The sequence below is a fragment of the Lissotriton vulgaris genome, chromosome 10 (assembly GCF_964263255.1).
Source record: "Lissotriton vulgaris chromosome 10, aLisVul1.2, whole genome shotgun sequence".
Classification (NCBI taxonomy): domain Eukaryota; kingdom Metazoa; phylum Chordata; class Amphibia; order Caudata; family Salamandridae; genus Lissotriton; species Lissotriton vulgaris.
In genome coordinates, this window is record NC_141698.1 from 20,365,776 (window position 1) to 20,379,988 (window position 14,213).

The 14,213-nt window shown below is 45.8% G+C and overlaps 1 protein-coding gene across 4 annotated transcripts in view; it reads left to right on the forward strand.

The window, feature by feature from the left end:
* The window catches only part of LOC147684358 (uncharacterized), a 715,098-nt gene that overhangs the window by 364,031 nt on the left and 336,854 nt on the right, over positions 1-14,213 (forward strand). For all 4 annotated transcript variants that reach the window (XM_086940263.1, XM_086940262.1, XM_086940260.1 and 1 more), the window contains exon 3: positions 7,283-7,481. In XM_086940263.1, coding sequence (XP_086796389.1) covers positions 7,283-7,481 — 199 coding nt within the window. The remainder of the gene's footprint in view (positions 1-7,282; positions 7,482-14,213) is intronic.

The window sequence follows — 14,213 nt, forward strand, 5'->3', positions numbered from 1 at the left end:
AACATCAGATGTCATCCGATCCTTCTATGGCACCGTATTTGGAACAAACCGCAATGCCACTTAACCCGTTCTTTGATATCTGATTGTTTATCCTTGGCGAGTTGGAAAAAAATTCCCTGGTTACTGTACCTTTCCAACTTTCTAAAGTTTTTAAACACACATCTTACTTCACAGAGCCCTCTTCAACATCTGATATTAGTAGAAGTGCTCTGAAAAATCTCTGTCTAAACCATCTCAGGGATTTACGCCTCTCCTGTGAAGTATCTAAGCCAACAAATGTGCAGATCCTAATGGTCCAAACCTCCCCTGGTATTCAGCCGTATTTAACCTTTTTCCTATCTAACCACGAAAAATTTGTTCTAACTAGGTTTCATTTTAATTCTTTTTTCCGCCTTGTTACCTTCCCCATCGAGCTAAATTGGTCCCACGATCTGACCAAATGTCCGTGTGATGGTGTATCACCTCAATCGACCATCCACCTAACTTTGTTCTGCCGATATTATGAGCAACCACGCAAGCGCTGGATTATCCCACTCCTTCGACAAATGGTGTTGAGAACTTGTCGGCCAGCCTTTCTGGCACTTCAGCTATTAGACTCACAACATGTATCCAAATATGTAGCTCTTTTCTTAAAATCATGTTTGAAAATACGCTGTAAAATTGGGTTATCGTCTCCCTGATTCCATGTTTATCAGAATTAACTTGTAAAATGGTTTTATCAAATGTTTTTAAACAACATTTAGTTTTTATTATCTGTATAATAACATTGTGTTTTTTAAGTAATTCCATTTGAATTCTATGATGTACTTTTTATGATTCACTAAATGTCAATCGAATAAAAGTTTTTGAAAGAAAGAAAGACTGATGGTTGATTTCAACACCAACTAAATGTGGTTTATCCTTGCCCACAGGAAAACCCCTTCCAGATACAATGGATTATTATCCCCCCAACTGGGACTGCAATATGGTGCACTTGGAAAACCACTGAAGAAAACTCCTCAGGGCAAAAATATAATCAATATTAGAGGAGCATCTCCTTCCCCTGAAAGTGGGTGTGCTCTGACCAGCTTCATGCTAGACATGTACTAAATTCACAAGACAATTTGTTGCTAAAAATTCCTCAACTCTCTCCCTCTACGGTCAACAAAGCCTGCTCTAAACTCAGCTCCTATGGGACCAGGCTCATCCTGCAGAATCCCCAGTTTGATAATAAAATCTCCTTAAAGCACAAATCTCGGTTGAGGGGTAGTATTGGATCTATTGGCTTAAGATCTTCTGTAAACTGAAACAGTCCCTCAAAAAGGTGATAAAATGAGTTGGTAAACTCATTGGAATAAAATTCATAAATAAAAATAAAAAGACCCTGGAGTGACTTTAATTAAAACTGCATGATATTACCCATATTGAGTCTGCCCTTAGCTCTCATGCATGTAATTAACAAGGTGGCTTATGTTTCCTGTAAAACTGCGAAGTTAAATTAATCGACAAAACACAGACAATCAGAGATCATAAGCTTATCTTTAAGCCTGGCCATATTCCAACTTACAAGAGACAAACAGTTACTGTACCTTAAGAGGATATGCTCAAGTCCCCCACTCCGTGCCTACTGTCTCCCCCAAGCATGGTAAAAAAACAAGTCTCCTGAGGGGGGCTGCGATGGTCATTCAACTTCAGATAGGACAACTATATTACTATATTATTAATTTATATTGAATGCTTATTATAATTAATATTTTTTTAATCTAAAACATTTTGCATTTATTAATCCAATATAAGTAATTTCCTAAGTTATGTTAGATATGGTAAAAAAAACTGAAAATAATTTTGAAAAACGAAACACACTTTAAGATTAATTAAAATAAATATAATTATTTAAAATATATATACTTTAGAATTAAATATGCTCAAAATATCTTTGAATATTCCAGGTAAAAGTTACATTTTGTAACCTAAATCCAATCCAAAATCATTAACAAAATAAATATAGAAAAAAGAAAACGGAGATGGAGGCACAGCCTCACGGGAAGCACCAAATGGGCAGATCTGTTTATGCCCAACAACAACAAAAACTACAAATAGGGAAAGGACTAAAAAACAAGAAGAAAAGTTGGAAAATTCCAGACCCAACCAGTAGTTGGTGGTATAATGCACAGAATGTTAATCCAGAAAATTCCCCAAGCTGCAAAACTACACCTAGAAACTAATTGATATTAAGAGTGGTCATATGTCCTATTCTAACTCCAGTCTGCCAAAAGTTGGGGACAGTGTATACATTTGATTAAATTTACTATTCTGACCCCAGTCTTAAAACATTGGGGTATGTGTATATTGAGAGGAGGGGTGTAGATTTACTATTTTAGTTCAATAAATAATCAGGAAAGGGGATTCATGTGGGCAGATTTACTATTCTCCAGTCTAACACAATTTGGAGAAAGTTAACCTATTGAGGTGGTTATATGTATTATTTTAATTCATGTTCACCAAATAGTACAGTTTTTTATGAAGGGCATCCTGGAGGGTACACCAGCTAGGCTGGGGCTTGATATGTCGACTCGAGTGGAAAATAGTTCCTTAACGTATCAGATCTGATTAAGAAATACACATATGCACCAAGAGGAACTTTACATGTGTTCTGTTAATTTGATTCTACAACTGAAAGCAAAGGTGAGTAGGTTGGAGGGTGTGTTAAGGGCCTCATCTAGGTCTTGTCCAGGGTTCCAAGCTTCCATGGAGAATGAGGTTTAAAATGACATTGTATTAGATTTCCTGAGGCCTGAAGAGTTTGATGGAGAGATTTCTGAAGTGATATGCTGGAGAAATAAGGTACTTTATGAGAAGTCCATCTAGAAGGTTAGAAAATGTGGAGACAATTTTGGTGAAGGGAACAACTTACACTTGGAAAGCAATGTTGCTTGTGCTGAGGGTGACTGTGAAAATGAAATTAGTATCTGAACCTACCCTGTTGCTCTACCTGAACCTCAAAAAAGGCACCCAGAAAAGGACATGAGACCGTTGGTACCTTTGACATGATTGTGTGGTTGTGGTCATTGAGGTATTGGTGTGGTACCCCTCCAGATTCAGGGTGGGGAGGATCTATTTGTTTTTTGGACAGTGGGGCAGACTTTACTCTTCTGGTAAATGTTTGGAGTGATGCAGAGCAAATCAAGTCTCTGAGTTGAGTGTGAATCTTTTTTTCTATCATTTGCAGTTTATGAGCATCTCTGTGTGACAGTGAGGTTATCTGATATCTGGGAATTGTAAGATGTACAGTGGTAACTTTGAGCTCTGGTCTAAAGTAAGTTGTGATCCATAGTCAATTGAGTTATTCTGCCCTGCTTCTGTTCTTTCCTCCCTCTGTCCACTTTTTATCTTGACCTGTGCAACTGGCTGATCATGGGTACTACTGCTGTTAGGTATTATCAGTACTTCTGTCTAGTTTTATTGTAGAATTGCTGTACACAGCCTAGCATGAAGGGGCTATGCTTCTGAATTATTGTGAGGGTTGAAAATGCATGCACTATTGTTGTTTTGTATGCTTGAGCTATACCTTAATAAACTGTTTGGAAAAAGATAAAAGTAGTGCCTTCTTGAGGCATGAAGACATTGACACCCTAGTTGATTTAGTGAAAACAACAGGGGCAGCAGTGGTCTTCTGTTTTTAGGTCTCGCCTCTCAATGCGCATGCGCATTGAGCGAAGCGAGACTATAGGGGCTTAAACAGAGTTTATCTGAAGTGGCGATTTGATGCTGTGCCCGTGTGCTTTTAGGTCAATGCGCAAGCGCATCAAATCGCCAGTCATCTGTTCCCCAGCAGCTCTTCCCGCTCCGCCCCACAAGCTTCCCCCAGCGTGCGCTCTGCCTCAGCTGCACTCCTCCCACACCTTTGAAGTGAAGCTTAGCTTCACTTCAAAGGCCCCTGCTGCTTCACACCCTCATCGCCGCTCTCCCCGCTCCGCCCCCTGCTGCGGCCGTGTCGCATTTCTCCTCCCCCCTCCCCACAGCAATGCCCTCCGTCTTGTTGTCTACCTCCTTCTAAACTCTGCCTCCATGCCCCTGCCAGTCTCTTTCTTTCTCTGACTCTGTACGTCTCTGCCAACTCTGTATCTGCAAATCTGTTACTACCTGTCTCTGTCTTTGCCTCAGTCTGTTGCTGTTGAGATCTTTCTATGGCTGTTCGTTAGTTTCTGTCTCTGTTGTACTTGTCTGACTCTGCTTATCTCATTCGGCCTTTGTCTGGCTCTTTCTTTGCCTCTGTCTGTCGCCATCTCTCTGCCAACCATTCCCTGTCTCTCTCTCTGTCTTTGCCTCCGTTTCTGCATGTTTGTCACTCTCTCACTCGGTCTTCCTCTGTTACAGCCTTCCTGTCTCCGCTTGCCTCTGTCTCTTAGTTCTTTAAGTGTTCGGCCCTGCCTGGGTATCTTTGCTTCTGTCGGCCTCTGTCTCTTAATGTTAGTCACCCCCCTCTCTCCGCCCCGTCACGGGTCTCCAAGCTCCGTCTCGTGCCCGCTAGCGCCAGGCTCGACTAGAAGGACACCTGGGTCTTTGATGGCGCCTGATGGCGGCGGAGATGCCGGGCCCGTATCTGCGGCTCTGACATTCACAGCTGTCTGTGCTCCTTCCATCACTGGAGCGCATCTCCCCTAATCCCTTCAGCCTGGTGGCGCTGCTCCCCGGCTACCTTGTCGCACTTTCATCCCTCTCTTTCCTCTGCAGTCACTTTCATCTCTCTTCCTTCCTCTGCCCCTAATGGTTTTTCTCCTCCGTCGGCTCTTCCTTACCCCAGTTTCCCTTCCTCCTCGCCTCTCCTATTTCTTTATCTAAGCCCCTCGTATTCTCTTCTCCACCTCTCCATCACTCATTTCCTTTTTTCCAACATAAATTACCCTTCCCCCGACGCTCTCCTTCCAGCTTCTATCCCTCCCTTATCCCCGCCTCATTCCTTCTTCATATTGGTGTCTCTTTTCCGCCTCTCTATCTCCACACCATGTCTCCTCTTCCTTCTTCCGCTCCCATCCCATCTCATTCCATTTTCCCCTCACCACCTCTTGTTTCTCGTGCTGATGTAACTCCCTCACAATTCTTCTTAGCTGCTTTCTCCTTTTCCTTATTTTCCTCCTTTCTCTCCCTTACTTTCCTTTCTCCCCATCCTTTCTGCCATTGTTTCTTCTGATCTTGTTTTTAAATGTAACTGACGCTTTGGCACCAGAAAATCGACATTTTATTTACCAACATAAGTCGTGGCCGCCAGATAGGACCGACAAATGAAAAAGTAAAGAATATGGCACATGCATCATTCCGCTGGCATGCACATGCGTTCTAATGCATGTGCAACAGTAGAATAACACGACTACCATCACACTTTTTGTTTATATTTTGATGATGCTGCACAGCTTCCTAGTTCTGTCAGCTCAATGCAAATTACTCAGTCTGTCACTAATCCCTGCACAGTCACTCAGGGGAAGAAACCCCTCCCTGCCGCGCGCTGATGTGTAAACAAACATACTCACCGGACATTCGTGTAGCGCCGCCCTGCTCGCTTCTGAATTTGCTCCTGCCAAAGCTCCTACCAATGGTTTTTTTATTTGAATAAAGGCTACAGTAAAGGACTTCCAAAAATGCTACTGTTAATGCAGGTTAAATGAAACTACTAGTTGTTTTGAAACTGGCAAAATAAAATCATGTTTTAAAAAATATTATTTTAAGCTGTGCCAATTGATTGTAGTTTGCACTCGCCACCGGCAGCACGGTGATAGACCCGGTCATAAGTTTCCATCACAAAGAACTTTGTCTTGCAGGAAATGTATTCACTGTCACAGGAGTCTGTCATAGGCAGACACCCAGTCACACAATCTCAGAAGGCTGCAGAGTAGGAAAATGAACAATGCAGGAACAGACACAATTACTGTTGTGACAGCCCACACCGCGTCATCCAATCACCAGGGCACTTTAGCTGAAAGTGATCAGCTTTATTTAATAAATGCCCCTGGACAAAATAAATACAGCAGCTGTTTTCACAGCTCCACCAATGCACCCACTAAGCTCCACCGATGCACCCACCACACAGCTTCACCGATGCACCCACCACAGAGCTCCACCGAGGCACCCACCACAGAGCTCCACCGAGGCACCCACCATACAGCTCCACCAAGGCACCCACCACACAGCTCCACCGATGCACCCAGCACACAGCTCCACCGAGGCACCCACCACACAGCTCCACCAAGGCACCCAGCACACAGCTCCACCGAGGCACCCACCATACAGCTCCACCAAGGCACCCACCACACAGCTCCACCGATGCACCCAGCACACAGCTCCACCGAGGCACCCACCACACAGCTCCACCGAGGCACCCACCACACAGCTCCACAGATGCACTCACCACACAGCTCCACCGAAGCACCCACCACACAGCTGCACCGATGCACTCACCACACAGCTCCGCAGTTGCACCCACCTCACAGCTCCGCCGATGCACCCACCACACAGCTCCGCCGATGCACCCACAACACAGCTCCGCCGATGCACCCACCACACAGCTCCGCCGAGGCACCCACCACACAGCTCCACCGATGCACCCACCACACAGCTCCACCGATGCTCCAACTAAGCTCCACCAATGCACCCACTAAGCTCCACCAATGCACACACCACTCAGCGCAACCACAGCATCACTCAGCGCAACCACAGCATCACTCAGCGCAACCACAGCATCACTCAGCCCAACCACAGCATCACTGGTTCAAATATGTTCTTTCAATGTTTCAAGCTGTTTTCAAGCTTTCACGCTTTATTTCAAATCACAAAAAGATGTTAATATTTCACTTCTGTTCTTGGATTTTCGTCACAATAAAAAACACTGAACATAATCTTCACAAAAGTTATTTACAAAAGTTTAAGCTATTGCCATTACAAATTAAATAAATTATTTAAGTATTAATTATTTAAAAAAATTAAAAGCCATTGTTATTTGTAATATCAATACATCTAAGTCACGTAATTACAAAACATGTTGCATTACAAATGCTATAGGTGTCACATTTGCGAAAGTTATAACTATTGGCATTGTAAAGGACAAAGCTATTAATTTAGCTATTTAAAAAAAAAACACATAAATAAAAAAAAATCATTTATAAGACCAATAGCTCAAACTTTCCTAATGCGAGACCTATTGCATTTCCAATGCTTGTTTTAATTATGAGCCTAGCTTGATCTCATATTGTTTAATGGTCTAGTTCTTTTGGTGAGAGTTCATATTTTCCTCTTAATTTTCTCTTTTTAGCTTCAGAAAGACCACCTAAAAAGAAAGCAAATAAGAGCCCAGGCCAGCACTGCAAGAGATAAATGTAGCATAGACAGAATGAACACCCCTGTGGTTGCAGTTGATACATACAATGAAAAAGGACCTGATGTTTATACACAACTTGTGGAAGCCCTGGAGTGGGCACAGGCCAGTGAGCGAAGGAACTCTGAGTTACAAGGTAAGGTTAGAATAAAACAAGTCTGATGACCTGTCCATGTCTGTGCCTGCTCCTTTCTGCCTTTGGATGTCTCCTACTTTTCAAAACACTATGGGGTCATTAGGATGGCGGGCGGACTTAGTCCGCCCGCCATCCTATCGGTGTTTGGGGCCGCCCGCTATAAGGGCGGGGATCCCGTGGGAGGGATTAGGAAGCGCCCGCCACTGTGACAGGTGCATACTGCATTTTTAGCATTGTGGCGGGCGGTGCTTTCAGCACCGCCAGCCACAATGCTAAAAATGCATATATGCATTTGCATTAACAAAGCGGCAGGCACCGCACTGTGCATGCCGCTTTGTTAATGCAAATGCAGGGGGGTACCACAGGTACCCCCATGTGCACCCCCCACCTGTCCTTCACTCCGTGGGCCCGCAGGGGGCCCCCGAAGTGAAAACCGCATGCCAAGTTTTGGGCCATGCTAATATGGCTGGCGGTGTCTAATAAACACTGCCACCATATTAAACCTTTTCCGCCCCGGCCGCAAGGCAACCGAGGCGGAAAAGCGTCGGACGATCTTTCCGCCCGTCTCGTTCACCCCCGCCATTCTAATATGGCGGGAGGGAATTTAGGTGCAGATGGCGGGCGGATTGCCCCCGCCTGGCTGGCGGTGGCTACCGCCAGCCTGGCGGGGCAATCCGCCCGCCATCCTAATGGGCCCCTAAGTTAGAAGAATCCATTATCAGTTACTGATCCTGACAAGTAAAAGTACTGTGCCGAAGTTTTGACTGCTTGATAGCTGGAGGGATATTTTTGCAGGAATGAATGTTCAAACAACATGGAGAGTTCCCTTTGTACCTGCACACACTGATGTTCTGTGGCAGGATTAGGATACAACTGCTGTTCTCCCTATTCCTAGCAGTCAGCTAGGGTTGAGAAACAGTCACTTAGAAAAGCTGAGATGGAATTCACCCTGGCGCTCACTTGGGTCTTCTTGGAAAAAAAAAATACCTTCTGTTTTGACCTAGAGGTGCCTCGCTCTTTAAGGCATTTGGATGGTGCCCAAATATTTTTTACTTGACACAGATACTGATGGTGCAGCTCTATCTCTGAAGCTTAGCTCCAGATTTTGAGTAAGATATTAGGGACTCATTTTCTCCCCCATATGTGCTCCCTTGTTCATTTTGCCAGACTGGCTTAATTCCCGTGCATAGCACTATTCCTAATATTTGTCATTTATTCGAGGCTTAGACCAGCGAGAGTGACTGCCAGCAAAAGCACTGGTCATTTCAGTGGCTATCAGGAAGGCATTTGACTCACTCCGATGGGAATTTTTATATGCTACTCTATTTGCCATAGATTCTGGATTACCCTTTGTCAAGTGGACAATGCTTCTTTACACTCGCCCCGTAGGTAGGATCGTACTGGTTCCCTTATCTCAGAGGTTTTGCAGTTAAATGGGGCACCCCTATCCAGCTGCTGTTTGCTTTGGCCATGGAACCCTTTTCCCACATGATCCGCCTGGGCCTTCACTGCCACAGATTACAGTTTACATCTGATTGCACATATCTTTCTCTGTATGCAGATAATACGTTGATTCAAGGCATTTGAGCTGCAGAATTCATACTTTTGCATAGATCGACATCTGGTGTTGGCTCGGATGCTTGCACCTTGTTGTTGTATCTTGGAAGAAATCTTTGTAGTCATGAGATAGGTGACTCCTCCCTTGGATGATAGTGCGCATGGGCATCGAATCCATCCTTAGATTGTTTTTTTCCGCCATAGGGTTCAGATGTAACTTCAGCGCTCCGGTTCGGTATCATGTTTTTAGACCTCTTCGACGCGCAAAACATCACAAATCTACGGTATTGTTTTGTTTGCGTGCCTCAACGCGATAACTCAACAATCCCCCCTGTTCCGGTCGTCGACGAGGGCCGCTGGACCTATCGACGCCATTCGGGCCTACGGCTAATGTAAAGGACTCCATTTAAAAAATGCCCCCAGTGTGGAGCTAAATTTCCACACAGTGACCATCACAAGGTCTGCAACCTTTGTCTCTCGCCTGAACACAAAGAAAAACATTGCCAGGCCTGTGCCTCTTTTCGATCCAAGAAAACTATCCGTGATCGCCGGGCTGGACTACACGTCATGGCGCAACGATCGGCATCGGTGCCAGAAGATATCTGCAATGAAGGCCCCAACGTCCCAGAGGCAGAGGATTCAGAGGAGCTCGATATCGTATCCAAGGCCGATGGCGACGACTCCGATGACCACATCACTCCAGGTCAACGAGTGAGTAAAACTGCTCCTGACCCTACCCCACCCAAAAAGAAGGCTCTGGTCAAAACTTTGCCTGAAGGCCTTAGTGGAGACCGAAAGAACAATTCAGAACCCCCGCCTCTAGGCCCGGCTCCGAAGACAAAAGAAAAGCCTTCCGGTGGCTCAGGACCGAACAAGCCGCACACCAGTGCCCCAAAAGCACAGTCTGTACCGAAAGCAGGAACATATCCCGCTGTCGCTAAAAAGGCCTCGGCACCAAGTACTTCGGCACTGAAAAACCAAAAGGCCTCGGAACCGAAGACACCTCAAAAAACTTCGGATCCGAAAAAGAGTTCAGACTCAACACCAAAGCCGAAGGACATAAAAACCCCTTCAGAGGCTCCAGACAAACCTAAACCACGCCCGAACCGAAAATCAGCGCCGAAAGCACACGCTAACGAGGAGGACCTGTTTCTACCAGATCCCATCGATCCGAAACAGAAAACACTGCATGTGGACTCTAAAAAAGGCCATATTATAAATACCCCTTCAAACAAAACATTTTTTGACACCCCACACATTCCTGAGGTGCCTGTGAAGAAAATAGACTGTGCAACTTCACCATTTAGACCCTCTTCTCCTGTTCTTCCTACTGAGCCTTTCTCTCCTCCAAAGTCTCCTACACTTCCTCCATACTCACCACCATCACATGATGATGCCCTAAGGGGTGGGGTGGAAATAATAACCCCTTCAATAATCCTGATGATGACACTGACATACCATAGGACACATGGGATGACTACAGTCACCCTGTAGATCCTCCAGACCGTCCTAATTCAGAGACATACCCAACCAGACCATCTCCCCCAGATGACAACATTGGCTTTAGTCAGCTCATTGATAGGGCTGCCCAGTTTAATGGCGTGCAAATGCATTCAGATCCCACAGAGGAGGACTTCTGGTAGGCACTTTTGCACAGTCACAAAGGACAGTACAAACATTACCCATGCTTAAAGGTGCCATTATGATTCAGAAAAGGGGGTGGTGATGAACAGAGTGTCTGAATTAAGCAGACCACTCTTACCCAGTCCAAAGATCAGGGCTTGATCCATCACCGTTTTTTAGCTCACTGCACCATCCCAGCTCAGAACTTGGCTATATGCAAATTAGTCTGACCCTGGCCCAGTGCATCATGGGAACAGGGCAGACCAAACTACCAAGCCAATTCTTATACTGGGAAGGAAACAAGCTACCGGGGACCGGTTTCTGGCATTTCAGCCGTCTTCGGCCCGGCTTGCTTGAATCCTGATGGTGCAATGAGCTAGGGACTCACATCTGAGTATACCCTTCCACGCTTATGGTGGACAAAAATGATTCAGAAAAGGGGGTGGTGATGAACAGAGTGTCTGAATTAAGCAGACCACTCTTACCCAGTCCAAAGATCAGGGCTTGATCACTCACCGTTTTTTAGCTCACTGCACCATCCCAGCTCAGAACTTGGCTATATGCAAATTAGTCTGACCCTGGCCCAGTGCATCATGGGAACAGGGCAGACCAAACTACCAAGCCAATTCTTATACTGGGAAGGAAACAAGCTACCAGGGACCGGTTTCTGGCATTTCAGCCGTCTTCGGCCCGGCTTGCTTGAATCCTGATGGTGCAATGAGCTAGGGACTCACATCTGAGTATACCCTTCCACGCTTATGGTGGACAAAAATGATTCAGAAAAGGGGGTGGTGATGAACAGAGTGTCTGAATTAAGCAGACCACTCTTACCCAGTCCAAAGATCAGGGCTTGATCCATCACCGTTTTTTAGCTCACTGCACCATCCCAGCTCAGAACTTGGCTATATGCAAATTAGTCTGACCCTGGCCCAGTGCATCATGGGAACAGGGCAGACCAAACTACCAAGCCAATTCTTATACTGGGAAGGAAACAAGCTACCGGGGACCGGTTTCTGGCATTTCAGCCGTCTTCGGCCCGGCTTGCTTGAATCCTGATGGTGCAATGAGCTAGGGACTCACATCTGAGTATACCCTTCCACGCTTATGGTGGACAAAAATGATTCAGAAAAGGGGGTGGTGATGAACAGAGTGTCTGAATTAAGCAGACCACTCTTACCCAGTCCAAAGATCAGGGCTTGATCCATCACCGTTTTTTAGCTCACTGCACCATCCCAGCTCAGAACTTGGCTATATGCAAATTAGTCTGACCCTGGCCCAGTGCATCATGGGAACAGGGCAGACCAAACTACCAAGCCAATTCTTATACTGGGAAGGAAACAAGCTACCGGGGACCGGTTTCTGGCATTTCAGCCGTCTTCGGCCCGGCTTGCTTGAATCCTGATGGTGCAATGAGCTAGGGACTCACATCTGAGTATACCCTTCCACGCTTATGGTGGACAAAAATGATTCAGAAAAGGGGGTGGTGATGAACAGAGTGTCTGAATTAAGCAGACCACTCTTACCCAGTCCAAAGATCAGGGCTTGATCCATCACCGTTTTTTAGCTCACTGCACCATCCCAGCTCAGAACTTGGCTATATGCAAATTAGTCTGACCCTGGCCCAGTGCATCATGGGAACAGGGCAGACCAAACTACCAAGCCAATTCTTATACTGGGAAGGAAACAAGCTACCGGGGACCGGTTTCTGGCATTTCAGCCGTCTTCGGCCCGGCTTGCTTGAATCCTGATGGTGCAATGAGCTAGGGACTCACATCTGAGTATACCCTTCCCCGGTAGCTTGTCTCCTTTCTGGTGAAGAATTGGCTTGGTAGTTTAGTCTGCCCTGTTCCCATGATGCACTGGGCCAGGGACAGACTGATTTGCATATAGCCAGGTTCTGAGCTGGGATGGGGCAGTGAGATAAATAACGGTGATGGATCAAGCCCTGATCTTTGGACTGGGTAAGAGTGGTCTGTTTAACTCAGACACTCTGTTCATCACCACCCCCTTTTCTAAATCGTTTTTGGCCACTATAGGTGTGGCAGGGTATACTCAGACATGAGTCCCTTTCTCACTGCTCCATCAGGATTCAAGCAAGCCGGGCCGAAGAAGGCTGAAATGCCAGAAACCGGTCCCCGGTAGCTTGTCTCCTTTCTGGTGAAGAATTGGCTTGGTAGTTTAGTCTGCCCTGTTCCCATGATGCACTGGGCCAGGACAGACTGATTTGCATATAGCCAGGTTCTGAGCTGGGATGGGGCAGTGAGATAAATAACGGTGATGGATCAAGCCCTGATCTTTGGACTGGGTAAGAGTGGTCTGTTTAACTCAGACACTCTGTTCATCACCACCCCCTTTTCTAAATCGTTTTTGGCCACTATAGGTGTGGCAGGGTATACTCAGACATGAGTCCCTTTCTCACTGCTCCATCAGGATTCAAGCAAGCCGGGCCGAAGAAGGCTGAAATGCCAGAAACCGGTCCCCGGTAGCTTGTCTCCTTTCTGGTGAAGAATTGGCTTGGTAGTTTAGTCTGCCCTGTTCCCATGATGCACTGGGCCAGGGACAGACTGATTTGCATATAGCCAGGTTCTGAGCTGGGATGGGGCAGTGAGATAAATAACGGTGATGGATCAAGCCCTGATCTTTGGACTGGGTAAGAGTGGGCTGTTTAACTCAGACACTCTGTTCATCACCACCCCCTTTTCTAAAGGTGCCATTAAACATGCTCCAGACATCTTCAAAGACCTGTCAGGACCAGGATTCTCAATCCTCGGATTGATAAAAAATATAAACCCACCACTAATGATCCCACCTACATTAAAGGTCAACTCCCCTTAGATTCCCTGGTCGTGACCAATGCTAGGAAGCGGGCCAACTCCCAAACCTCCGGTGATGCCCCACCTCCAGACAAAGAGTCAAAACTGCTAGACGCTTCCGGAAAACGAGTTGCCTCCCAGGCAGCTAATCACTGGAGGATAGCTAATGCACAAGGATTACTTGCCAGATATGATAGGGATCACTACGACAAGCTTGAGGGCCTAATGCAGCATTTGCCAAAGCCAATGATTTGATTCAGGAAGGCAAGTTAATAACAAAGTCATCCATTAAATGTGCCCTTGATGCAGCAGACACTGCATCTAGATCAATCAACACTAGTGTGTTACTGCGAAAACATGCATGGTTGCGCATTTCTGGCTTCAAACAAAAAGTGCAAACTACTATCCTTCATCAGCTGTTCAATCAGGAACAACTTTTTGGCCCAGCTGTAGACACAACATAAGAGAAATGAAAAAAGACACTGAGACTGCAAAATCTATGGGTGCATTACAGTCTCCGTCTACATGAGGCTCCTTTTATCGCTCCTTTTATAGTGGTGCATCCAAAAACATCAGTACAGATACTGCTTCCTCCTCCTACAAAAGTCCCACACAAACATCCCCCAAAAAGGGATATTTCAGAGGTGGGTACAGGGGAAATAACAAAGGGAGAGGCTGAGGTAACAATACTCGCACCTCCCCCACTAACAAACAGTGACTTCCTCCACTCCCTCCAAAC